Here is a 27896-nt window from a genome sequence, read left to right as displayed (position 1 = left end):
CTTTGAGATCCAACAAATCAAAATGAGTGGGTTAACTTTGATATGAGTGCCCAGATGGACCAGTCAATAGGGGACTATTTTCATACTGGAGGGCCATCCCTCTGCTTTGCCTTTTAATTCATGAAGACCTCCAAGCTCAGTGTATGACCCACCCCCCCAAAAAATTTGTCATTTATCTTTAGCAAAATCTACAAGAGCAATTAAGGAGCAGTCAAATATAAAATTAGGTATTGCAACCATGATGACAAAGGTCAGCAGATTTAATTGGAGTGTTCTGGGTATAATGACATGAATGCTCCCAGCACATCTGTGCTATGTCCCTTAGCATAGGTATGCTACTTGCTGAAGAACAACACACCATTATTTCAGACACTCTACTGAATAGCAATTATAAGGCCTGTGGCTGAAAATGAAAGGAAACAAAGTCTTTGGGAGCCCCATGCTCAAATACATCTGTTGTCTTTTCCCTTTCAGAACCTGTTCACCTGCCCAATACTGCAAAGACTGACTGTCTGATCTGGAACCCCTCTCTGAGCTCACAGGGTTTATAGTTCTTTTCTTAAAATCATCTGGGTCCCCAGACATGGTCAGCTTTGTATCAATGTGAACCAGAGCAAAGACTCCACAGCAGAAACTGTTCCTTCTGAATCCCCTTATCGGATTTATTCCAATCCTGGTCATGCCCCACTGGGTTGCATGAGGTTATTTGTGAAGACAAGTTTCCATCAGTGTTAAAAAAAAAAAAAAAAAAAAGGGAAGGAAAATGAAGGAGAACAATGGCCCCAGAGGAGGAATTTCTGTTTGACATGAACAGATGTGCTACCCCAGGAACATCATGTCATTTCAAAAGAGCAGACACCCCGGTTGTTTGTTACACTGCCTATTTATACTCCATGCAGAGGAGACACATATAAGAGGCTGGCTGTACCATACCTGAGCCTACCCCTACCAGGAAGATGAACTAGATATTCCAAATGTAACAGATTCTACTAGGAATTCACTTGTCATGAACCTTGAGATCATTTCTATTGCATTTTCCTGGTCTATGTGAAACAGAATGACAGACTTCCTCCAGGATCTGAGCAATCTGATTCCATCAATGCCCAGACCACCAGCAACTTCCTTAGATTGGAAATCTCAATAACTCAAGTGTTTATCTAATTAGCAATTAGGTCTGTAATGAAAAAAAATTTTAATTCTGGAAGAAATATTAGTTATAGAGTAAAATCTGTAGGCTGGGGATGGCCAACACAGCAACCCACGCAATCAGGAGAGTGAGTCTTCTCCACCATCTCTGCTGGCTGTTTTTGGCATCTGGGGCTTTGTCACCGGATGCAGCTCGAATGACTTAATGCAACGTGTCAAGGAGAAGCTTGTAATCCACAGACCTTCAAAGGAGGCTCGATGGCCCAGCAAAGCATGAAAGTGAGACCCGTGCTCCTGAAGCGGAACAGTCTGGATTCAGTGGACTTTGTGAAACAGCCCCACCACCGCAGAAGCAAATCCCAACAAGTCCGCTTCAAGGAGGATGGAGCTACTAAGAATCAAGCTGGCCTGGCAGAGATTGATGTCCAAACAGACCAAGATCCCACCCTGACAGGGAAGGTGCAGGCATCTCGTCATCATCATCTGCCCAACTACTCCCTCTCCTTCCCTAGATCCCAGAAGGGGGGGAGCATCCGGAACATTGCAATCCAAACTTCCCCCAGCCTTAGGAAGCACTTCCCTGTTTTTAAAAGGAAAAAGCTCACAGCCAGCAAGTCACTAGTGGAAATGCCCACAGGATCCAAAAACTCCATCCAAGTCAATGGCAATCTCTCAGAGCAGGACATCATGTCTTCTGATCTTGCCTATTTACGGATCACTAGGCATTTAGATGATGTGCCTCACAGAGGTAAGAAAGCGCATCCATTTTTTACAAGAATGTCCAAGGCACAAAGCAACGGGCCTGTTAGCATCTGCTTTGAAGCAGATGCTCTAGGGCCCTCAGAAAAGGTGACAACTTCCATACAAGTTCCTGATGATATATGTCATAGCCCTCCATGGGGTTCCAAAGCCCCCACTTACAGCATGGACAGGCCTGTTGAATTAAGCCATGCAATACATCCTTGTGCTAACACGTGCACAGAGGATGTAAATGGCAGGCTGCCATCTAGTTCAGAAAGGCCCTCCTCCTGCTTGAGTACTGCCAGCGGTGCTCACTCCTTGCCTGGCAGAGATAAAACGGACCCTGAATTGCTTTTACCCAAAGACACATCTGGCATGAAAGAGCCAGCTCCTTTATCACCTCCATCAAAGGGAACTTGCACTCCTTCACCTCCACAGACTCATAGCTCCTCGCCTTGTTTCCTTGGAGAGCACAGACAGGCAGCCCCTCTTGAAACTGCTTCTGACTGTCCTACGCTGAGTAACGATCACAAGGACCTAATATCATTGACAGCTAGCAACCTGACAAAATCTGCTACTGAGTGTCGGGAGGAGACAGAGAAAAATTCCAACCAGGCAGATCGTTTGGAGTTTAAAAATTGTTTAGGAAGCTTTCACCTCCAGTCTTCTCTCCCAAGGAGTGAAATCAAACCTCCAACCAACAAAGAGATTAAAGGGATTAATCAAATTCACCTGGCTCATGGTGAACTGTGTGACCTCCAAGGGAGACTGCAATCCGTAGAGGAATCTTTGCACTCAAACCAAGAGAAGATTAAAGTCCTTCTGAACGTAATTCAAGACTTGGAAAAAGCCAGAGCCCTCACTGAAGGGTAGGATAAGTTTTGATATTAAAAATTTTAAGTCATTTATCAAAAACAAAAAAAAACCACTTGCAGTAATGGGTTTCAGTTGTTAAAAGGCCTTAGTAATTCTCAAGGAGTTGTTTTCCCTAGACATTGATCCCTGAAAATTTCAATCCTTGAATGAACTTGAGTGAGAAAAAAAATAGATAGCATCTCTTACAACACTGAGATTTATTTAACATGGAGTCAGGGGCAGGGGACTCAAATTGGCTCCCTTGTTATTTTCCCCTTCTTAGCAATGAATTGGGAAGGGGCAGGAGCAGGACTTGGTAGAGTCCCAATTTCATGATCTTTATACCTATAGAATTATATTGTACCAGTTCAATCAGTGTGGCAATAATAGAAAGAGAACAGGATTCTAAGTCAGAGGCTCTAGGCTAAAATCCCAACTCTCTTATTTACTATCTGTGTGACCTTGGACAAATCTCTTTACTTCTTAGGACTTCATTTTTTTTCATTTGTAAAATGAAGGGGATGAACTAAGATGATCTCTAATGCCCCTTTCAAATTTGAATTTATCACTATTTATGGATGGTATGTCTACAGATAAATCAAAGAGACAGGAAATTAGGAAGTAGAATGCCTGTCTCTTACCCCCAAATATTAGTTATGCAGCTTTGAACTGGTTTAAACTAGGAGTGTAGTACACCACACTTCAGTAATCTACGTTCAATCAGTGGCCCAATGAAAACGTAACTGAAATGAATGGCCAACTGAAAACAACAGAGGTGGATTTAGGGGATAGGATGTATGCGGGGAGGATTCCTTGATGGAAAATTCAGTAAGAATATTGGATGGAGTCTGGAGACATAAAGGATTTAGAAGAATAGTCTTTGAGAGCAAAGTCATATATTTCTCTCTCTGCACCCCACAGCCTGTGCACCCTGCCCCCTCACCTCTGCCAAAGGTGTAGTTTTAAACCAAATTAAGATAGGGCCAATGGTAGTAAGCATTTGCTTCTTTAAGTCAGAATCAACGTTACCTTGCAACTGGGGGTGAGGGTAGAGAGACAGAAATGAGATACATTAGATTGAATGTACAAAGGCCTGAATTTAATCTCCATGATTTCACTACCTTTGATGTATGACTCTGAGCAAGACATAACGTCCCTCAGTTTTCTATGATCAAGATATAACTTCCCTCAGTTTTCTATCTAAACAAGTGGGACTAAGAATGCCTGTCTTACCTATCTCATAGGGCTGATGTGAGGATCAAAAGGAAAAAAAAATACAGATGTGAATATATTCTTTAAAAGTTAATAGTATAAAAAACAAGATAGTTTTAATAAATCTTAATTTTTTCTTACCTTTTGGTCTTGATCCACCCACTTAGGCTTAGTTTCATCAATTAGTGCAAGTAGGACACTGTGCTTTATGAATTGAATGAGTTGGAAAAGCAATGGACTCTGTACATAAACTCACTCAGCAAAATGCTTTGTGTTGCAGGCGTAACTTCTACCGAACTGGCCAGGACCTCAACAACTGCAGCACTTGTCAGAACACAGCATGCATCATATACAGGTACCTCGTTACAACACAGGTTGGTGGTTGGTACATACAGAGCACAGAGGGCCAAGAAAACTTGACTTTCAAAATAAACTCTCCTCCCATATAACCAGAAATCAGACTAGAGAAGAGTAGATTTTGAGTGCATGATGGGGTGGTAAACTTCCAATGGCACAATCATATTCCATAGGAAGGTTAGAGCCTGCTGAGGCCCTATCATTCAAAATGCACACTGTCTGTATGAGTCTTCTTGATGATGTTGCATAATACCCTGGCTGGGTACCAGTGGGTATGGACAGTATTTCCTTTGGGAATAAGTATGTTGTCTCTAATGAAATGGATTTTACAAGAGACAAAAATCAATACTTCTCTAGCGGGGAGCTTACTTTGAGAGGTAACTCAAAAGTTACTAATGCCTTCCCAGAAATGAATCTCTGGAATCTAGGTTTCCTTGAAAAGACATAAGCAAACTACAACCTCCAATCTTTATTTCCCCATCAGACATAGGACATGAGCAGGCTGAACCCCATGTAGAATGGTTTGCTCCATTAAATATCTCCACTAATAGAGCCATTTCATGAGGTGTCTTCTAACCAAAGGGTCATGTGCTGTCAGTCAGTGCTGACTTCCTGGGACACAAACTAATCATGCATGGGCTTTGAATGGGGGAATTGGGAGAGAAAAAGTGACTTGCTCATTATCTCTCTAGAAATCTATCCATTTCAGCACTAAAGTCAGCTTTGAATCAGGTTTTTATTGAATCACAAACAATTCCATACAGGGGACAAACAGAAGAAGAAATTGAGACCTACAGAGGGGAAAGGACTTATCCAAGGCCCAGCTAGCAGTAAATGCCAGATCTAGGATTTGAAGCCAGATTTTGACTCCAAATTTATTGCTCTTTCCACTTTACCAACCTGGTTTCTCTTACTCTAGATATAAACTTACCATCTGAACTAAGCTTTGTGCACTTTCATGGAAATTCTACTCTGATGCTTCATCATGACACAGAAATGATGCAGGATATTCAAAGGCTATGTCAGCAGAGCACAAGCTCCCATGGGTCCTATCAAACTGGAAAGGCATTGTATATGAGGTCAGAGGCAGACTAAGCATTTGTCAACTGAGGAGTAACCTACCTATATCACATTTAGATACTCAAGTGTACTTTGGAGGTCATCTAGTCCAACCCCCTTATTTTACAAATGATGAAAAAGGAAGAGAAAATGAATTATACAATGTCTTACAGGTAGTAGGTAGGAAAGCAAGGATTCAAAGTTAGGGCTTCTCATTCCAAGTTCAGTACTATCTCCACTGAACCTTACTGTGCATCTGTATTTGCTTTATTCTAGGCCCTTTGCTTCCAATATCAACCCTCTCCAAATCATCTTTCATTCAGCTGCCAAAATAATGTTTCTAAGACATAGTTCTCACCATGTCACATATTCGTTCAAAAGTCTTCAGCCTTTATAATCTGTCTCACTTATCTTTACTGCCCTTCCCCTGATCTATGTTCTAGTCAAACAGATCTATTAAATATTCCTTGATCTCAACAGTCCATTTTCTCTTCTTGTCTCTTTGCCTTTACACAGATCATCCTCCATTCCTGTAATACATTCAGTTCAATTAAATACAACAAATATTTAGCAAGGAGCTCATTACTGAAAGATTGCTTACCAGGTGATACTTTTTGAGGGGCTAAAAACTCATGAGCCTTTTTTACCTTAGCTTACCACCTATGCCTTGATGGAGGGAATACCTACATCAAATATAACATTTTCTCTGTCTCTCTTGTTTCTGGTTTTCTCTGTCTCTATCTCCCCTTCCCTTTACCCCCAATCTTTGATATGACTAACATAGACTATAAACCAAGGAGTGGTCCTAGAACTGAAGCAAGCCTTCTTATAAATCTCCCTTTCCCATTCCGCATAAGCAGCAGCATGCAATAAGAGGACAAAAACCTTTGGACTAGGAAGCAGAAGGTGCATGTTAATACATTCACCCTGTCATGAACTTGCAGCATGCCCTTGACCAACTCACTTCATTGCTTTGGGATCTCTGTTTTGTTCATTTTACACTGAGAGGAGTGGACTTGTGTGACTCCTAAGCTTATTTCCAGCTCTTTTATTCAGTGAGTGCAATGAGTCAGTGACTTAATTCATGGATCTCCCTCATTACCATTCAGAACAACACTATTTTTAAAGTTCCCTCTGTCCCAGAATTTGAGCCACTGCAAAGAAGGGGCAATTAACTTGATGAAAGGAAAGAAATCAGAACAAAAGCCCATCACCTCAGCAGTGGGATGAGGAGAACTGTCATTTTTACATTTCAAATGACTTCAAACCTTGTGTCACATCCTGGAAAGTCATTTCTTACAAACTAATGAATAAGTGATGAGAAAATGCTTCCCTGGACCTTGTTAAGCAATGGTCTCCGTAATAATGGATGAATGTGGTATACGTTGCAAGACTCAAGGAACACAGAGATATGATGGATTTCTTTGGGGTCTCTTGCTGATAAACTAACAATATAGGAAGTTTATCACTTACTTAATTCTCTGACCAGAACTCCATAGGAACATTCACTGGACTTTAGCTGCAAAATTGCAATATCTTTTAAATGGAGAGGAAAGAGGATTTCTCCTAAGTCTCCCATCTGGTTTTTTTTTAATTTTCTGAGATTTGCAGAATCTCAGAAGGCGTCTAATTTAATCTACACCTAAATGAGAACCTTCTCTACAATATTCCCAAGTGGGTTTCTCAGTCTCTGCAAAGAATTCCAGTGATTGGTGGCAATCTCTAGAGGTAGTATATTCCATTTTTGGACAATCTCAATTTCTAAGAAGTTTTTTTTCCTTATCTCAAGCCTATTCTCTCCCTCCTCATTTCCATTTCTTGGTTTCCCTGGCTTACTTCAGGTCCCAGGTTCATTCCCACTTTCTGAAAAAAACCTTTCCTAATCCCCCTTACTGCTTTCACCTTCCCACAGTGAATTATCTCCAATTTATCCTGTCCATATCTTGTTTGTACGTAATTGTTTGCATGTTGTCTCCCTCATTAGACTGTGAATTTCCTTAAGAACAGAGGCAGTTTGGGGCCTTTCTTTCTATCCTCAGTGCCTGGGACATAGTAAACTTGTTGACTGATGGTAACTTTCATCCATCTGTACTAGTTCTGATCTCTGAGGCCAAGAAGTCTAAGCTTTCTTCTGTGTGGAAGGACCCCTTAAATATTGAAAGAGTACTTGAGGTTATCATTTATTGACTTTCCTTAAATGAGATAATATTTGCAATGGGCTTATTAGCCTGTTGCCTGGAGTATAGTAGGCACTTAATAAATGCTTTTTCTCCTTCCTATAAATCTTCTCTTTTTCAAGATAAGTATACGTGGTTCTGCAACTAACCCTTGCATCATATGGTTTTAGTATATACACCATCTTGCTATATGTTTCATTGACAATGTTTCAGAATGTCAATGACCTTACTAAAATTGCAGCATGCAGAACTGAGTATGATACTCGAGATGTGGTTCAACCAATGACTAGGGACAATCTCCAAGGATAGTAGGTTCCACTTTTGTAATATATGTGCAACCTGGGTGAGTCACTTAAGGTCTCCTTGTTCCTGGGCAACTCACAAAGAAGCTAAGTCATGTGCTCCTGCTAATCTGCATCATATAGTTTTCTCACTATAGCAATGAAATTGCAAGTCTAATTCAGTTTTTTAATGGATTAGTGTTTTGGAATGGCTATATCTTGCCTAATTATACCGTTTTGTGTTGCAACTGTTTATGCAATAGTCTTTCAGAGATGCCTCAGGACACTGAGAGGCTGAAACTTGCCCAGGGTCCCAAAGTCAGTATGTACCAGAGCTGGGACTGGGGCTCTTCTTGACTTCAAGGCTGACTTTGGCATTATGCCCATTCTCTTCAAGCTTAATAAGGTATGAAACAGAATGTGTACTACATTTCAAAGATTCGCTTAGAAGAGGGTAAGTCATTGTTTTTCTATGAGCTTCTTGGTGAAATGGAAACACTCATGGAAAGGTAATGGCTTAGCCACTAAAAAACTTCAAAGGGAACATTAACTTTTCAGGCTACTTTCTAGGAAACATGGCTCCCTGAGAGCAAGGTCCTGAGGGAATGTGACAAAGAGTGAATAAATTTTAATAAGCAATGGAAGAGAAGGATAAGGTGGCAGATCACTGAAGGTTGTATCAGTCCAGGAGTGACATGAAAAGTATTGAGAATAGGGACATGGAATAGAAAGGTGAGTTTGCTAAAATTTTACCTGACAACTTTGCCAAGGATTCAGTGACTTTCTCCCTGATCCTTATGGCTGTTGCTAGTACGGGTTGATTTTTAAATGCCTGACATTTTCTAGTTTTTCCCACTATCTTTTGTCACTATGAGGTTTGCAGAGAGAGAGAGAGAGAGAGAGAGAGAGAGAGAGAGAGAGAGAGAGATTCTCATTTGATCCTCACAAAGTCTTATGAATTATGTACTATTACTATCCCCTTTATAGGAAACCAAGGATTAAAGAGGTCAAGTGACTTGCCTAGCGTCACATATCTAAAAAGTTTCTGAGGCTGGATTCAAACTCAGGTTTTCCTTCCTCCAGATCCAGCACTCTATTAACTCTACCACCTTGCAAATTTAAAAAAGTTTTCTTTCTAAGGAACTACCAAGAAAGTTATGTAACTCTGCCTGACTCTGGCTGCTTTAAAAGTCCTAACTTGAGAGTGGAAGTAAGGGCAGAGATGGAGAGGATGGAAAGAAAAAAAAAACCAAAGGGAAATTGCCTACTGAGCAGCCTTGTGTCCTGGTCTTCCCTAAGCCCAAGTGAGAAGAGAAAATGAGGCTCCATAACTCCCCACCAGGGGCCTCGGCTTGCATTATGCATGACTTCTGGGATTCATTTGTTGCCTCTTCTTTCCCCCACACTTCCTGGCTCCTCTGGCCTCATCTGAGCTCAAATACTGAAATGGAAATCCACTCTGACATTTCTCCTCCAATTAAAGTTAAGACCAATTAAATCCTAATTTTGCTCCCCAATCAAGAGTGCAAGTGCTAAGAAAGGCCCATGGCAAATCCCTCAGGATCAATTAAAAACATCTGAACAAAGGATTGATGCAAAAAAATTGCTGACCACCACCCCCACTCTCCCCCACCACAGAAAGAATGTTCATAAATGTTTTTGTGAACAAAGAAATATGCGTGGAACAAAGTGACTGCATCATTTCATAGAGCTCCTAAGACTGCAGGAGTCTCTCATTTTCTCAGACTCTCTGGACCAAGAACTGCTTCTTCATCCTTATTAGTTCATATACTGATAAGCTGTGAAACTGTAGAGTCCCAGCATCTCAGAGCTTCAAGGGACCCGAGAGACTCTCCATGGGTACCTATCCAGGAATTCTTCCTTGAATGTGCTGCACAAATAGTCATCCAGCCTTCACTTGAACTGCAACAAAAAGAAGGCCCTTACTCCTCAAAAGGCAGCCCATTCCTTTCTGTGCAGCTCTAATTTTTAAGGAAGGTTTTTGACTTTGCACCTCAGCTTCCCTCCCTATACTGTCTACCCTTTGCTCCTGCTTCTGCCCTGTGGGACCAAGCAGGAGTTTAAGCCTTCTCATAGGACTAACCTTCAAATATTTTTATATCCACAGATCTTCTTTATTTAAGGGAAAAAATTCCCACTTACTTTGTCCAGTCTTCAGGTCATGGCCTCCAGACCCCTCATGATCCTGATTGCTTTCCTCTGGTGACTCTCCAGCTTGTCAATGTGCTTCCTAAAATATGACACCTTGAACATGATTCTGACCAAAGAATATTTTCATTCATTGCAAACATTAAAGGGCTATATAAATTCTAGTTGCTGTTATATCCTGTAAGTTGACCAATGAATGTACAAAAATATTCTTTATTGGATAATAACAACAACAAATGGAATCTATATGTCACTTTAATATTTGCAAAGTGCTTTATTTTAATTATCTCATTGGAACCTCACAACAATCCTGTGAGTTGGCTGCTATTAGCTTCTTTTTGTAAATGAGGAAATGGAGACAGAGAGAGTGTAAGACTTGGAGAGAGTGTAAAACTTGTCCAGGGTGACATAGTTAAGGTGTCTGAGGCAGGATTCAAATTCAGGTCTTTCGGACCAGTGACCTATGTGCAATCTTCTATGTGCTCTACCATCTACTGATTTGGTAGTATGGTATCATTGTAATGGATAGAGGGTCGGCCTTGGAGTCAGGAAGGTTCTAATTCTGACTGATAAATAGTGGCTGGATGACTGTAGGCAAGTCACCTAACCTCTTTAGACCGTAGGCAACCAATTCTCTAAGCCAATAAGTGACTGGATGAGTTGCCAATCTGCACCCATGAAAAGAGATTACAGGCTGAGAGTTTCCCCAAACTGATAAAATTACAATTTCAAATTAAACCAACACCCTCCCCCCCAGTTCTCAAAAGTGATCTCCCATGGAAGGAAGCTTAAGATCTGAAGCATCCTGCAACGTAAATTATCAACCTGTGTACTCACATGGCTATCATCACAATAATTTAAGTCTTTATCCTCTCTGACCTAGATTATTGCAAAGTTTCTTATTTAGTCTACCTACTTCTATTCCCTTTATTCTTCAACTAATCTCCCACACAGTTATCAAATTGATAGTCCTAAACCATAAGTTTGATTATGTCACTCCCTTCCTCAAGCAGCTCAGATGGCTCCCTCTTGCCTCTGAGAGCAAATAACAAATTCTACCTCTGCATGTAAGCCCTTCATAAGCTGGAACTAGACTACTTTTCTGGGCTTCCTTATTGCACATTATTTTTCTTCACACATTATCCATTCCAGCCAAAATGTCCTCTTTGCTGTTCTACTTACAAAATATTTCATCTCTTACCTGCATGACTTTGCATGCTGTGAATTCCACATGCCTGGAATGGACTTTCTTCTCATCTTTGCTTCAGATTCCCGTGCTTCCTTCCAGTCTTATCTCAGGTGCTTGCTACATAAGACATATCCTAACCCTTTCAGTTATTAGTGCCCCCTCCAGCATCAGAAATTTATTTGTATTTATTATAGATCCTCCAAATTTGCCTCCATGTCTATAGGCTGTTCCCCATCCCCATAGAATGTAAACTGTTTGAAGGCAAGAACTATTTCATTTTTATCTTTGTATTCCTAGCAGTGCCTGCAGCATAATAGTGCCTAATAAACGTATAGCAAATGAATGAACAGTGCTCCCAAGGATCATTGCCTTTCCTTTCTGTCTCTCACAATCTGCCTTCTGCCCTTTCTTCTTCCTAAAGTTGTAAGCAAAAAGAAGTAGGATTTACAACTCTGGAAACGTATAGGCAATAAAAGAGATGGAATTCATTTCAATGCATTAATAGCTAAAGGGTTTGGAACATGGCATAAATATTTAAGAAAGGGATTAACAGAACAGTACAGGGATGGCAGTCAGCATGCACGCCACAGAGGCCCACAAGAAGGCCCTCTTGTATATTCTCTTACCTCAGCATCTAATTCACAACTCCCAAATCTTCCCCATTTTTCCTCCCTTTCTTCTTCTCTTGCCTTCTGGCTTGCCCTTTTAAGTCAGTATACACTACAAGTATTCACTGAAGTGGGGGTGAGGAGAAGGGGACAAAGGTTTTTATAAAGTATTTACTGTATGCCAGGTACTGTGCTAAGTGCTTTATAACTATTATCCCATTTTCTCCTTACTCAAAACAGCCCTGGGAGATAGGTGCTGTTATAGTTGAGGAAACTGAGGCACACAGAAGTTAATTGATTTGCCCAGAATCACACAGAGAGTAAGGGTCTGAGGCTAGATGTGAACCTGGGTCTTTCTGACTCTAGGCTAAGAACTCCACTGCTCCATCTAGCTGCTTCTGGGTATTAAAAGTATTCCTTTCTGGGACAGTGAGGCTGTAGCTAACATGCCAGCTTCTTAGCTTAGAATCACAGTTCTCAAATTGAAATTCATTCCAAAGGGTGATGGAGACTTCTGAAGCTCAGTCTCCTGCTTATTTATGGGCAGAATGAACCTGTGATTCTCAGAAGACTCATCAGAATACAGATACCCTGGGAGGAAAGGATGAACTTGCCAGCCCCAAATGGCTGGCAGTTGTGAAGCTGAAAATTGCACTCTATAAATAATCAGGAAACTGGTCATTAGGAGAAAGTTTTAGGAACATTCCCCCTCCAGGCTGAGAGATATGTGTTAGGAGGAGGGGGAATCTTCTACTTTCCCAAACTGTAATTATTCCCCAAAGGTTTGTGATTTCAATAAAGTTTTGCTTTCCAAAGTGTCTGTGATTTATCGATATGGACAGAAACCAAACTACCCCCTTATATAGCCATTGATTCTTACAGCTAATTTAGAAGAAAGTTCCCAAAGGTCAATAAATCTTGGAGCACCTGGGTACCATTATGATAGGTGCCATGGAAATGCACTGACCAACAGGCAAAATAAAAAAGACATGGAGAGAAATTTGGAAGATGTGCTTCCTTTAGGAAGAGAGAATGTATCAGTCATTTTTTAATCTACTCATGGGGGCACTTCCTTCCACATAGTTTATTATTGCTAACTGGCTGCATTTTTCTTTTTAAGAAAAGGTGTGTACACTTCCTCTTGTATCTGTCCTTATCTCTGAGCACACCCACAATTTGCCCTGTCAGAGCATGGTGCAACTGAACTAGGACATCCAGAAAAGGTACATGCCTAAAGGTACACACAATTCTAGCATGATTCTCATAAGAACAGGCCCTGGGTGTAGAAGCTCCCCACTTCATCTATGTTGGTGAAGGGAGATACATAGTATTTTCCTTTCCAGGAACCCTGAATCTAAAAACCTGCAGTCCTGTGCTTTAGAAAGTCTCACAGGACAGGCTGTTTTACACTGTAATAAAGTCTTCTCCATTAGTCCTCCAAGCCTTGGTCCAAGGTGGGGTGGGGTGGGGTGGGTGGGACCTTTCAAGAACTCTGATTTCCTTTTATCTCTGTGCTGGACCAGGCTTCTCAAGTTTGGTTTCTTCAATCAAAACCCAAGGAATATATTCCTATTTCCAATTGAATTTTATTTTATCACCTTGCTTTCTCAGGGCACTAATTGTCTTGGACTGATTTGATCCAACTTCCTTCTCGCTGCCTCTAAATTTGTTTAAAGTTAAGAGTGGGACAAATTACTTCCCCCACCCTCCTCCCTTCTCCAACTCAAATGCTAATACATTTCCTATCTCTTTAGCCTGCTGATGGTGTGATGGGAATTCCAATCCTGCAGATCTCACAGAGCAGTGACAGCATAGTTGAAAGAGTCATAGGAAATTAGAAACGATTATACAGGGGGTATAATGTAAAGGGGTATTGTTTTGACAAACCCCTGATTCCAGTTTACTCCAGTATCCATTTTTTCAGAACGTTCACTGTCCATAACGCAAGTCTATTCTTACCCTTTTGTCTTTTATATTTCCAAGCCCCCTTTGCAGTCTTCTTCACACACTCTTCTTTACTGTATAAGATCTGGGACTGTCACCTATCCAACTATGGAGAAATCTACTTCTGCTTTTTAGGGAAGTGAATGATCAGTTGCATAACTGAAGCTATCTCAGGAGGTAATAGAAAGGATTAGTAAGGATTTCATCCATTATCAGTTTGCTTTCCAAGTCTAAATATCCTCCATCTCCACACTCCTTGCACTAACCCAGACCTTCTCAAATGGCCTTAGGATCTTAGAATATTAGAGTTGGAAGAAACCTCATAGGTCAATCTAGTCCAACTCAGTGATCAACATATAGATAATATTCAGTGACAACAATTATGATGACCTGTGGAGTTCAAAACCCTTTAACTGCAGGCAGGCAAATAGAGCTATAGCTAGGTGGTACAATGGGTAGACAACCAGGCCTGGAATCAGTAAGACCTGAGTTCAAATATGTCCTCAGACATTAATTAGCTGTGTGACCATGGGCAAGTAACTTAATCCTGTATGCCTCCGTTTCCTCATTTGTAAAATGAGTTGGAGAAGGAAATGGCAAACCACTCCAGTATCTCTGCCAAGAAAATCCCAATGGAGTTATGAAGAGTTGGACACTACTGAAATCACCAAACCATAAAATCATATAAAGCTAGGCTTAGTCATCCTCAGGAAGAAGACAGCATGCACAATTACAAGTAATCTGTCTCTAGAATTTCTTAGAAACTTGGTGACTCTTTTAATATCACTTTCATTCTATTTCTCTAACCCAAGCATTCTCCACATTGTAATGTAGCAGCTGAGACAGTACAGTTTTGTGAATGGGGCACTAAGATGTGGAGTCAGGAAGACTTGGTTTCAATCCTTTCTCATACACCTACTAACTGTGTTATTCTGGGGATGTCACTTCCCTTCCTTAGTTTCTTTGTCTCTAAAATGAAGGAGTTGGGTTTGATGGTTTCTAAGATCCCTTCCACCTTAAAATCTATGATCCTTTGATCCTATGCTTCTTAGGAAAAATCCCAAACAACTACGCCCACACCATCCACCAAAGTTTATGCAGAAATTACTGAAGGGGCTGGGAGGCCTCAAGTCAAAAAAGAGAAGCAGTGTAGGATGGTGAAAAGACTGCTGGACTCAAAGCAAATACCGCCAACACTTCACTAGCTGTGACTCTCTGACTCAATTTCCTCATCTGTAAAATGTGGATAATTATTTGTTGTTGTAATTTAAGTGAGGTAAGGTATGTAAAAGCACTCTTCACATTAAAACTGACGTTATTATTTTTAATTAAACAACAGAGAAACCATCCACTGCATGCAAGACTCCAAGTTCCCTTCACACTGTGTCTTTAAGACAGATTTAAAACAAAAGACTCAAGTTTTCCTAAGCATTCTAAATAATGTTTGCTTGCCTATTCATCCTTCCAAACATAAGAAGTCCTCGATTTGCAAGCTGGCTACTTTTCTCAAAAGTTCATAGGATCATATATTTACCATTAAAGAGAATTTACTGGTCATCTAGTCTGATTCTCATTTTATAGATGAGGAAAGTGAGACCCAGAGAAGTCAAATGATTTGATTTGATAAAGGTCAGTATGTAGAAAAGACAGGATTTGAATCCAAGTTCTTTGACCCCAAATTCAGTGTTCTTTCAACTACACAATTCACAGATTGCGTTTTCCCAATCCAGACAATACTTTACCACAGAAACAATAGATTTTGGGTCCCATGATCAGTGCATACATGCATAGGTAGACACACACACATTCATACAAATGCTGGCTAGTACCATGCACAATGGTGCATTTCAGTTACATCAAATAGATGCATAATAAAGTAGAGAGGCAGAACACCACAGGACCAGTCTTTAGTGTCAGAAGACCTGGGTTCAAGTTTCACCATTTACAGTCAATCAACAAGCATTTACTGGAGGATGCATGGCATGACAGACAGAGAGCTGGTCTTGAAGTGAAGAAGCTCTGAGTTCAAGTTTCACTTCTGACATAGGTTGACTATGTGATTCTGAGCAACCCACTTAACTTCTGTCCCAAGCAAAATTTCTAAGGCTCTGAATTACAGAGGCAGCACCTACTTAGAGGGAGTTTCACCAAATGGGAATCTTCTTTATCAACGAAATCACAGGTTCAGTCCCTATCCCTACAATAAAGTAAGTCTGAGAGTGATTTCATTAATTCATACAAAGAATTGGTCATTATCCTATTTAGGTAAATCTGCAATCATGAAAAACGTAGAACACAACATGTTAGACTGCTAACAGCCAAACAAAATAGAACCCTGGTGTCCATCCGTACCTGCTTGAGAAAATCCCCTATAACATATCTCCATTATGTCATAATTCAAGTGAGAAGGAACCCAGCAACTTTTGAGGCATTCCATTTTTTTAATTATTTGCATGTACCCTATATGAAGTATTCCCTGAATTTTCACAGTTGCCACCACCATGGAGTCATTCTTGACTCTTCCCTCTTCCTCATCCTTAATATCTTACCAGTTGCCAAGTCTTTATATGAACTCTACCTCCACAATGTCTCTCTAATCTGTCTCCCTATTTCTATCTACCCTGTCTACCCTAACTAACCCAGATCTTTATCACTTTTCACCTGGATTATTACAATAATTTCCCAATTCATCTCTCTGCCTCCACTTTCGCCCGCCTGAACCATTCTCCACAAAGCAGCCAAAGTAATTTTTTGAAGAGCACAGAATCTCCAGTGCTTCGAAGAAAAAAAAAACCAAACTCTTTCATTTGACTTTTAAAGCCCTTCAGAACCTGGCTCCAACCTCCTTTTTTATGTTTGTTACACATTACTCTCCTTCCTGCACTCCATATTGCAGCCAACCAGTCTTACATGCTATGTGTTCAATCTCCTTGTGACATTCCATCTCCCACACTTCCCACAGGCTGACTCTCATGTTGGAACCTTTCCCCCATCAATCCCTCCTACTCCCCGCTCAGATTCCTTCAGACCTTAGCTCTAGTGCCAGAAGCCCAGATAGATCGAGAACAACCCCCCAGCTTTCCCCAGTGCCAGGGGTCTTCCTTATCCCAAAGAAATTTCTTATATGTATTTAACTTTTTTAGGTCTTATTTACATTTACTTTCCTTAGCTCATGGCCTTGCCTATAGGAGGTCTCGCCACATGCCTTATTTTTTAATTTTTTTCTGGCTCAACCTTAACTTTAATCTTTTTAATTTTATGTTTAATTTATAGAATAAGACAAATATTTCCATAACATAGTATAATAAAAAATAGATGATTACACATGAAACTGCAAATCTACTGTGTATGAATTGCTGTTCTTTTTAAATATATAATAAAGTTATCGTGCAAATTTCTTTTTCCCCCTCTTTTTCTTCCCTCCTCCCACCCTAGAAAAGGCTACCATTAGACACAAATATCTGTGTATACATACACACACACACACACACATATAGATATATATGTAAAATTATTCTACACATACTTCTATTTATCAATTCTTCCTCTGGATAAAGATGGTAACTTTCTTTATATGTACTTTATAGTTAATTTGGTACACATGTAATTTTCACCTATTAGATTACAAACTCCTTGAGATCAGGGATGGTTAAGTTTTGTTTTTGTATTCCCAGCATCTCATACATGATTAACAAGATGGAGTACTTAATAAATACGTATTCGGTTGAATTGACTAGAACTGAACTCATGAACTATTTTCAAAGCTGCAGTGAATGTAGCAGGATTCCAATCTCTCTACTGTACCATGCCTGGGTCGTTTTTGCAACCACCATCAAAGGTACCTCTTAATTCACTGAACTCTTCAAAGAAGATCAGAATCTGAGATGGAATCATCTAGCCCAGGGATTCATAACTAGGTAGATTTCAGAAGATCTGTAAATTTGTTTCTTAAAAAATATTTTGATAACAGTGTTTTAGGATAATCGGTTTCCTCTACAATCCCATGTGTTTTATTTTACGCATTTAAAACGTTATCCTGAGAAGGAGTCCATAAGCTCCACCACATTGCCAAAAGAATCCATGACACAAAAAAAGGTTAAGAATTTCTGCCCTAGCCCAATGCCCTAATTTCTTGGATTTTATGCCCTCCCTTAGGTGGCACAGGGAACAGCGTACTGAACCTGGAATCAGGAAGATGTAAGTTCAAATCTAGCCTCAGATACTCATTAGTGGTATAACTCTGGACAAGTCATTTAACCTCTATCTGTCTCAGTTTCCTGACTGGGGAGATGAAGATAATAATAGCACCTCCCTCGCAGGGTTGTTGTGAGAATCAAATGAAATATTTTTAAAGTACTTTAGAAAACTTAACTGTTAGCTGTTATTTTTTGTTATTGTTACTACTTGACTCCCTATCTTTCAGTTTGCCTCAATATCTAAACAAAACTCAACCATTTATTTTAACAGAGACACCAAAGTCATGCTTTAGTCTTAGAGAATAGACTTTATATATAAAGACTGACAGAAATATCTTCACACCCGGAGTGAAGGTGTGATCAAGACCTTCACGACAGGGTGATCAGGACACTCAGAGCAGAACCACAATCTCCCTGCTAGGTTTCTGTATGTATAGTCCCTCTCTCCCTGAAGGATGCTATATGCAGTGATGGAAGAGTGTGACTCAGATTTTTGTGGAGATTGTGGTATATTGATTATTCCAGGATTTGCCTTTTATTGAATAACTGCAATGTACTGATTATCCTTGCTTTTGTTTTATTATTAAACAAATGTTTTATGTTTAAAAGTAAAAAAAAAAAGAAGAATCAGAAGTACCATCCAAGAGCCTGCAGATATCCTTCTGCAAAGATTTCAGCTGCCAAGCCTTTCCGGCTTTATAGTTTAGAGATCCTTTGCCAGGAGTTGCCTCACCTTAGCAGAGGTTGGTTAAGTAGAGAGAGACCTGAGTGTAGCCTCCTCCCCCTACAAAACTTCAGTGTGAGAAACAAATGAAAATAAACCCTTCTTCTTGTAAAAACCAATATGTATTTCCCTTCAGTACTGCAAAATAAATAGTGGTTTTTCAAATGTATTAATGCAAGGAGGGAAAAAAAAAACCTGGCAATTTCCCTTTATGTTAATAAAATTGCCTTGGCCTAAAAAAATAATAATCAATTTCCCAGAGCCACATATGTTTCTCTCTAACCTGTTATTTATCTGGCTTTGAAAAGGAAATTCATTTTGAATGCCTATTAAATTATCAAACTGATAGAGGAGAGGGAGTGCAGTGGGAGTTAACTCTCAAAATTATTATTTTGTAAGTTATTATTTTTATAGTTATTATTTTAAGTTATTGGTATTTTATAATATAAGTGATTAGAATTGGAACCTGCTGTGAAATCCCTTTGTATTACTTAAGGGTCAGTGTTTCCATAGAAACAAAGATTGTATTCTTCCCTAAACTTGCACTGAGGGGATGGGGAGAATGACATCCATGGCAGAACTGAGGGGACAAAATGAAAAGGTCATGCTTGAGCCTGGTATAGACAGCTAAGTCACAAACAAGACAAGACAGAGGGTGTTGGTGGAGGAAAGATCTGGCAAAAATATTATACTGTTCTGATAAATGGATTTGGTCTCACTTTACCTTTTCATTTATGCCACAGAGTCTAAGAATCAGTTTCTTGTCAGTCTAGGAGGGCTAGATGGAGCAAGGAAAAACTCAAGATGGCCCCTGGCCCTACTGAAATCCAAAGGCCCTAGTCCCAATAGCACCTACCTCACAAGGTTGGTGGGAGAATTAAATAAGATAATATATGCAAAACACTTTGCAAACCTTAAGGCACTAAAAGATTGTTAGCTATTAGTATTATTAGAACCTTTCAGAATTTATGACATTGAATATAACCTAATTAAGGAGAGCGGCATTTAGTAAAGGCTGTTCCCAAGGAGAGGCAATAAGATATGTTTATGTGAACCAGACCTTCCAAGCACTGACCCATAAAGGAACCAACTGAATAGATTACAGATGAATGAATGGTATCCCTTTGTTGAAGCATAGCATCCTAGGGTTTCAAACTCCCCAATGCCAATTATCTATCAGGGAGGTTTAAGCATGAAACAAAGAAGAAATACGGTTGTGCACATGTGGGCAAAATAATGTAATGTGTGATGCAATTGAAAAAGAACCATCTTTGAGGACAGGAAGGACAGCTGCTAACTTGTCCGAGATTCTGTGGCTATGGACAAGTCAGTTAATAAGTCAGGATCACAGGAAAATCTGTAAGATTTTAAGTGAAAGGACAGTTCCTTCATCTGCATTAGTAAACAAAGTTACTTCACCCAAATTTCTTATACTAGATGATAGATGATAGATAGATGAACAGATAGACACAGACAGATGGATGGATGGGTAGATAGATGGTCAGTCAGACAGTTAAGTAGATGAACAGACAGAGAGAGAAAGCAAGAGAGAGAGAGAGATCTGGGAGGAAGTTCTGATGTTAAAACACCTGCCCAGACATATAAATACATGTATACTTTGCATGGACACATGTCTGTAAATACATGTATGTGTATATATCTATACACATACATGTTTAAAACTAAGTATCTACTATAAAACAGTATCCTATATTCTATACAGTAAAGAAAACTCTCGTAAAGAAATTCTCTCTCTACCTATGCATGTTGGGTAAGTATTCCATGACTTATAATCCTAAAGATTTTCCTGTGGCATTGAGAGGTTAAATGGCTTGCTCAAGGTCATGTGACCAGCAAGTGTCAGGGGCAGGATTTGAATGCACCTCTCTATCTATATATTATACCATGTTGCCGAGAATACATATGCATATACACATAAATGTATATGTGTAGATCCATATCCACCAATATATGCACACATTTACACATGTATATGTATTATATATATTTGTGTGTGTCTATCTATTGATACATACATACAAACATACACACAATATACATATATGTGCATCGATGGGAATTGAAACTAGGATCACTCTTTCTATCTTACGTAATGAGAGAGGAAGAAGAGGAGGAGGAAGAAGAAAAAGAGGAGGTCTTAATCCCTACCTTTGACATATACTGTTATCTATGTGTGTACAGATACACACATATACATGCACATATATGTGTGAATTATGTATATGTGTGTATTTACATTCAGTGCCACAGGCTACTATTTAAGACCACAGGTGAGGAAAGGTTCAAAGTTCTTTACCAGAGTTCCCTATACCAATAAAATCAGAGTTCCATTAAATCCATACTCACATATACACATGTATTCTCTCAGTACTACAGGTGTGTTTATGTACAAACACATATATTGTTGTGAGGAGCAGATACATAGCTGCACAAGCAGAACTTAGAGATGAGGGGAAGAAAGAATTCTGTATGTTCCAGGGGTGTTCCAAACCCAGAAAGCTAGTTCCAAACACTAGCCTAAACACAGACAACCTGGCTTCACCTGGTACTTCTGATGTTTAATTTTCTCAGCAATAGCGCTAGAGAGCAGTACTATTTAAGGAGTCAGGGTGTCTGTGAATGTGAAAATACTCTTTTTGTGACCCATGAATGTTCACACCATTAGAGAGGTGCAAACCAGACAGATCAACACTTCCTTGATGTCTTTTCTTCTCAACAGTTCAGAAAGTTTACAAAACCAGAGACCTTTTCTCTAATCTATAAATATCTAAAATAGGATGAATGAATACTTGAGGCAGGTTGGGACTGGAGGGGAGAACAGCACAGAAGCCAAGATCACCAGAGGGTAATGGAGTATATGCTGAGAATGGGTAAGGTATCCTGCACTATTTATGTGTACCCACTAGGGGAGTCAACAGCAGTGTCCTCAACCCCTAAAAACTTTCAATTGGTCTGCCTTAGACTCTTTCTCCTGGCCCAGACTTAAAAATATTTGAGATTGGACTTTCCAGATTCAGAGAGGTCATCTCACACTGTCTAGAGTTAAAGACCAGCCAAATGCTCACCAGTCAGCCTGGTACAAGAGGCTGAGATGGAACTGGAGCCAGGGAACCCAAGTTCAAATCTCAGCTCCAGCATTTAGTACTTACATGATAATGGGCAAGTCACTTTACCCCTCTGTGCCTTATATAAAATATGTAAAATATGAGAGTTGGACTGGATGATCTCTAAAGTCCCTTTTAGTTGTTAATCCATGATTCTGTGATAGTCCAGAGATGGAGTGTCAAAATGAGTAGACCACACTAAATATACTTTAGGAGAATATAGAAGTTTAGAGAAAGAAATAAAGTGACATTAGTCCAGCTATTAAAAAATACTGGTGTGTTTTTTTTTAAATCTACTGCAGCCCCCAAAAGACATCTTTCTTAGTCCTTCAAGCATGGGTGGGTCCATGCCCAAACTCTTCATATCCCAAACAGTACCACATGCCTATGGCTTAATGTTGAAAAGCCAGGATGAGGCAGAAAAGGAAAAAGAAGGAAGCCAGAGGGAAGATAATTTGGGGTTTAAAACTGGCTGTTTAGAAGTATGGAAGAAAGAAAAGCCCATGGGCTGAAGTGACATTAGTCCAGCCACCAAAAATACTTGTTCCTTTGATCTCCTTACAGGAGGAAGTTCTTCCATCTCACAATGCTAAGTGGAAGGCTGCTTTGATGACACTTTATTACTCATGCATGACTAGTATTGGCATTTTTTTTTTTTTTTGCCTTTTCACAGCAGCCAGTCCTTGAGTGCTAACTCCGACTCTGAAGACTCAGTCTGGTGAGGGAAATGTGAGGCTGCAGATCAGGGTAAACCATGATGACAGCTTCTTTTTAAGACCTTGGCCATGTGTGAAAACCCTGTCCAATCAATGACTGAGGCAGTGACTGAAAGCATGCCACATTGCAGAGTAACAGGGGAGGCCTTTTACCTCCTGCCATTTAAAACATTTAATTTTCCTGCTCATTAGCAAAGATTAGCAGAGAAAGTATGGCATCACCTCAACATATACCCCACAAATCCACCACATAGCCTAGAGAGAACTAAACACTTTCACTGAAACTGTACATCCAAGACCCTCTAAAATCTACCGGCCTAGGACCAGGAACAACTCTAACTATAAACTTGAGTTCTCCAGGCCTGTTTCCTCACTTTTTTTTTTTTTTAATTTGGAGAAAATCAGAGTTAAGTGACTTGCCCAGGGTCATGCAGCTAATAAGTGTCTAAGGCCACATTTGAACTCAGGTCTTCTTGACTCTAGGGTTGGTACTCTATCCACTAAGCCACCTGCCTGCCCCGGTTCCTTCATTTTTCAAAAGAAGGGTTTAGACTAGATGATCTCTAAAGTTCTTTTCAGCTCTAGATCTAAGATCCGATGACCTACTGATCCTTCTTCCCTATACCCATTATTCTCCAGAGTCAGGTCACTTTCCTTACTGACCTCTGTAAAACCCATCTTCATTTCCATTTTTGCTTTTTCTTATACTGGTTTTCCTGCCTTTGATGGCCATCCTACCTCCTCTCTATTCATTTTCCCATCCTTCAAGGTGCAAGTTAATTGGCCACCTCCTCCAAGAAGCCTTCCCTGACTATCCCTGTACACTCTGATCTTTCCTTTCCCTGACTTCTCTGTTCTTCCACCAGAAGTCATTTAGTCCAATCCCTTCATTACAAATGAGGACACTGAGGTTAATTTATTGCCCCAAAGTCATATAAACAGTGTACTCCAGAGGTGAGATTTGAACCTAGATTCTCAGATTCCACAGCCTTTCTATCTTTCTATTGTAGTCTCTACCATTCATTTTGACAAGCCATTATATATGGTCCTATATTGTTAGAAATTATTTCAAGAGTATATATTCTGACTCTCCAACCAAAAGATCAGCTTTTCAATTATAGAAATGATATCTTAGAATTTTTTTGACTCTCCATAGCACCTAGCAGAGTGCTGAAAGCTAAGCTAAGCCTTGAGTACATGGTTGGAGCTATATCAATACTCCCTGGGTCAAATTTATTACTATTTTCTCTACTTTTGTTTTGTTTTCAGTGTAGAATATGATTTCCGACAGCAAGAAGGGAGGTTCCATCAAGTCCTAAGTAGTCTGGACCAAGTAGAACCACCACCTGAGACAGCCCTACCACCAAAGCCGCCAGCAGAGCCTCCTGCTCCTGAAAAACAGGACTTGCGGAGGAAAACCAAAAAGGTGAAGAAGAAATGTTTCTGGTGGATTTGAGCTTATTAGAGCACTGCAATTCTCAAACTGCCTTCCCAAGGTGGGGAAGCCAAGTGCCATGTCCTCTCCTACTTGTGAGCCAAACTGCTCAAAAGACCACCTAGGTCATTCCAAGAGGTGTGCAAAATACAGACCTAATCAGAGATGGGGCAGGCAGGCCTCAGCAGTTGGGACCAGTCACCCAATGGGACTCGGTGGCAGAAAGAACAGGTCCCACTTGCTAAAGGCTTTGCATATGTTCTAACGCCAATTTGCAGAGCTCCCTTTCAAACATATTTGGTTTCATAGGGCAAGAAGGTTGCCAGCAGTCACTCCCATGCTCTTTCATTACCCCTGCACCCTAAAATGACCCACCCACCAATACCATGAAGATAAACACTCTCTAACCCAGGCTCACAGACAGGGAAAGGGAGTAGATACAGAGACATGAGGGTACCCAAGGGATACTTTCAGGCGTCCTAGGAAAACAAAGAGCCCCAACTAACAGTTTTCTGAGATATCAGCAATACTTAAGCACAAAAAGAGGTCAAACTGCTTGGTAGCCCTAATTTGTTGGTACTTTTTCATTCCTTAATTAGAAATTTGAACCTAAATTAATTGTTTAATAATCTAATAACACCAAAATGTTATTAGGACTTACAAAGAGGTTCTAATTCTACACACACACACACACACACACAGCCTGGTCAGTATTATAATTGGTTGTCCATTTTGACATCCAGTGAATTTTCAGCAAATGAGAATGCTAGAGGAAGGATAGGAAGGATTTCTGTCATGACATTCAAGCTCACGCCATCTAGTCACAGATCCTCAGAGTTCCCCTTGACAAGGTAGGGCCAGGAGGATCTGGGCTTGAGGTAATCAGGCTATTTATTAACATCCCCACCCCCTTCTAGCCTCCCTTATAACAACAACAACAGAATTAGTTAAGTAAAGCCAACCGATATGGCAGCTGAATCTAACCTTTCCTGCTGGTGGAATGGAAGTTTCTTGAGAGCAGAGACTGTTTTGTTTTTGTTTTTGTATCCCCAGCACCTAGCATAGTGCCTTGCACATAGTAGGTGTTTAATAAATGGCTATTGAACTGAATCGGCTGAGGCCTCAATTAAATCCCCATGAGAATTTTTTTTTAAATAATATTTAATGCCACAAGATTCAGGGGTCCTACCTATTATTTTCTATTTTTTGTATTGTCAGTTTTATAATAACTACATCATATGTTTAGCTACTTTGATACCCTTACTGATCATTTCCAATCAGCTTCAGGATCTTGCAATTTATTAATCTGAAGCATATAGCTTCACAATGAGCTAGAAATAAGGGTTTGATGGGAAAAAGTGACAGAATTTGGAATGAAGATAAACTTTCTATTTCTACTAAGCTCTGATTTCTTGTGAGTACCCATGGCTAATTTTCCCCTAGGCTCTACACTTGAGAAAATAGTCTAATTTAAATGGTGGACAACACCTCAAAAAGAATATAATTAGATTTCTGCTGCACATTCATGGGGAGTGAGAGCAAAGGTCAGAAAGCCTCCTGATTAAATTAAACCCAAAGGCAGCGTGTTGAGGTAGTTATCCTTCAATCCCAGGGAAAAGAGAAGAGGCAGACACAAAGTGTATATGGGCTATATAGAGACTATTCAGTGGTCTGGTGCATTGGTCAATGTGGGGCTCCTAAAAGACCAGTTGCAGAGTCATCTGGTGGAGCTTCTGGGACTCGAGTTATCTACTATGGTTGTACACACTAAGCACTGGCCCCATCCCAGATCAAGGCCTCTTGAGAAAACCTTACCAACAGTGGCACTTTCCCACATCACAGCAGGGCAGTCAACAGAGCCATTTCAGTGGGATGAGGAAATTTTCAGGAAAGTTGCCAAGAAATTGCGTCAGAGTTGCTGAAATTGCTTTTGTCTTGTTTCCAGGGTAGTGTCTAAACTCACACAAAGGGACCCTAATAAGGCCCAGAATACACAAATAAAACCAATGAATGCTGTAAGAAAGATGCTTTTCATATGATTCCTGAAGCCACACTTCATTAGAGCAATAGCTAAATGCCACAGATACTTATGTCTGCATCTCTGTACATACAGCCAATTCTCAAATGGTCCCATCTATGAAAAAGATCAATAATATGGATAATCCAAAACAATATTAATCAAAAATTCAATTAAACTTGGTTTTGGAATATGGGATTTTTTTGCAGTGCATTTGCCATCTTAATTATTTTTTCAGTTAATTTTTAAATGAGTCTATTTTATCTGAACACATATGAATCATATTTTAGGAAGGTGGCCCAGGACTAAGCTGAATAATTTAAGGAAGCCAGCCTGAGAGTTAATCTTTCAATGTGGATAACACATACTTGTATAACAGCTTATGGCATAATGATGCTTATTATACATCCACAACTACACAAGCCCATGTAGACCTATGTATGTGCTCTATTATAGGAGCTCATGTAACCTCACCAGAACATAAGGGGATCAGGATTAGGTTCTGAAACAAGCAAACAAAAATTGAACAGGAAGGGAAGCAACAGTTCTGTACCAAAGCACAGTCCAGATGCTCCTAGGACCTGGTTCTGGAACAAGAGAAGGAAATTCCTCAGTACTAAGCCTGTCAAAATCATTAAAGTGAGATGAGCCTTGTCACAGCTTCGTTTTCCAATCAGTAAAATGGTCTCTGAATTATTCAAAACTCCCATTAAAAAGGTAAAAACAAAACAAAAACAACACATACAGAAACCAAAACCTCTACTTCTCTCCTTGTAGGAAGACAGACTTTCTCCATTGTAAAATAATGTATAGCATCTGCCACCGTGATTTTACTGAAGTACTACACTTGAAGTTACTCTATTTTATGGAGAAAGATCCATCTAGCAAAAAATTCTTTTGTAAAACATAGAGGAAACATGAACCGACACCAACACATTCTACATTACAGGAGTTTCCATAGTTACTTTCTCCATAGTGAAATAAAAAAAGATTACTCACTATACTTGGTACTTAAAGCTAGCTGCTCTATAGAGCATCTTCTTTAAAATGATGTACTAATGTAATGTTTTGTAAATTTCTAAATGGTTTTAAATGGGATATTATCTTTTTCAATAAACTTACATATTTTTCTTAGGTTTTAAGACTCATTTACTAGCTCTGAACAACCTGACCCAGTCTACAAAATGTATACTCGGGGAAGAGAAAAAGTATTAACTTTCAGTAGTGGTATTCAAGTCCCCCTACAGATCTGGGTTTACCTTTCCTTCCCAATTTTCATGTACTCTATATTTCAGTTGAAATGGATTGTTCTGTTCCCTCATCCTTGCCCTGCCTTCTCCCATCTCCGTACCTTTGCTCATGCCATCTACCATACCAAGAATGGAACCAGCTATGATTTTACTTGCTGAAATTCCTCCTTTCTTTTAAGACCCAATTCAGGAGCTGACTTGTTCATAAAGCCTTCCCTGACCCACCACATTACACCTATCCCCAAATGAACTTGATCTCTCTCTTTCCAATATCTCTTAGTATTTTGCCTAGATTTCTGCTCTGTGGTTATCTCACTGCCCTTTATAGTACAGTGACTTACCTACATGGCACACTCCCCAGTAGACTCCATGTGAACAGAATCTATATTATAGCTACTTATCTTCATTCTCTTTGTACAGAGGAAGTACTTAGTAAATGTTTGTTGAAATTGACAAAGAAGGACACCTTCAGGCTTCTGAGGATGAAGAATGGTGAAAGCTGGCAGTGCCCCTTCTCACTGACCTGAGAAGGCTCAGAGAGAGTGGCATTGCTGTACCCCCTCCGGACAAGTTTCTGAACTGCCACAAGGACCACCTTGGGGGAGCTCTTGGAAGGGGAAGGGAGAAGATATCAGCAGCAGAAGTTGCATGGGAACTTAAACTCTGATAAAGAAGATATGGAGTAATATTTCAGA

General features: G+C 39.9%; 2 protein-coding genes across 2 annotated transcripts in view; one reads left to right on the top strand and one right to left on the bottom strand.

The window, feature by feature from the left end:
- Window positions 1–27896, bottom strand: part of DOCK2 (dedicator of cytokinesis 2) — a 480195-nt gene that overhangs the window by 210711 nt on the left and 241588 nt on the right. The gene's annotated exons all lie outside the window — the stretch shown is intronic.
- On the top strand, window positions 49–27081 carry INSYN2B (inhibitory synaptic factor family member 2B). Its single transcript, XM_072630939.1, has 3 exons — window positions 49–2756; window positions 4235–4309; window positions 23769–27081. The coding sequence occupies exons 1-3, from the start codon at window positions 1405–1407 to the stop codon at window positions 23953–23955; spliced, it is 1614 nt and encodes a 537-aa protein (XP_072487040.1). The 5' UTR covers window positions 49–1404; the 3' UTR covers window positions 23956–27081.

This window comes from Notamacropus eugenii, chromosome 1, assembly GCF_028372415.1.
Source record: "Notamacropus eugenii isolate mMacEug1 chromosome 1, mMacEug1.pri_v2, whole genome shotgun sequence".
Lineage (NCBI taxonomy): Eukaryota > Metazoa > Chordata > Mammalia > Diprotodontia > Macropodidae > Notamacropus > Notamacropus eugenii.
Note: the sequence above shows the minus strand (reverse complement) of the source record. Positions and strands in the feature narration are given on the sequence as shown.

Bases quoted from the DNA above. Each gene is read 5' to 3' on its own strand.
- INSYN2B (XM_072630939.1), top strand. From the start codon at position 1,405: ATGGCCCAGCAAAGCATGAAAGTGAGACCCGTGCTCCTGAAGCGGAAC. The intron at 2,757-4,234 runs GTAGGATAAGTT...TTTGTGTTGCAG, and splicing joins GCCAGAGCCCTCACTGAAGG to GCGTAACTTCTACCGAACTG. The intron at 4,310-23,768 runs GTACCTCGTTAC...TTTTGTTTTCAG, and splicing joins ACAGCATGCATCATATACAG to TGTAGAATATGATTTCCGAC.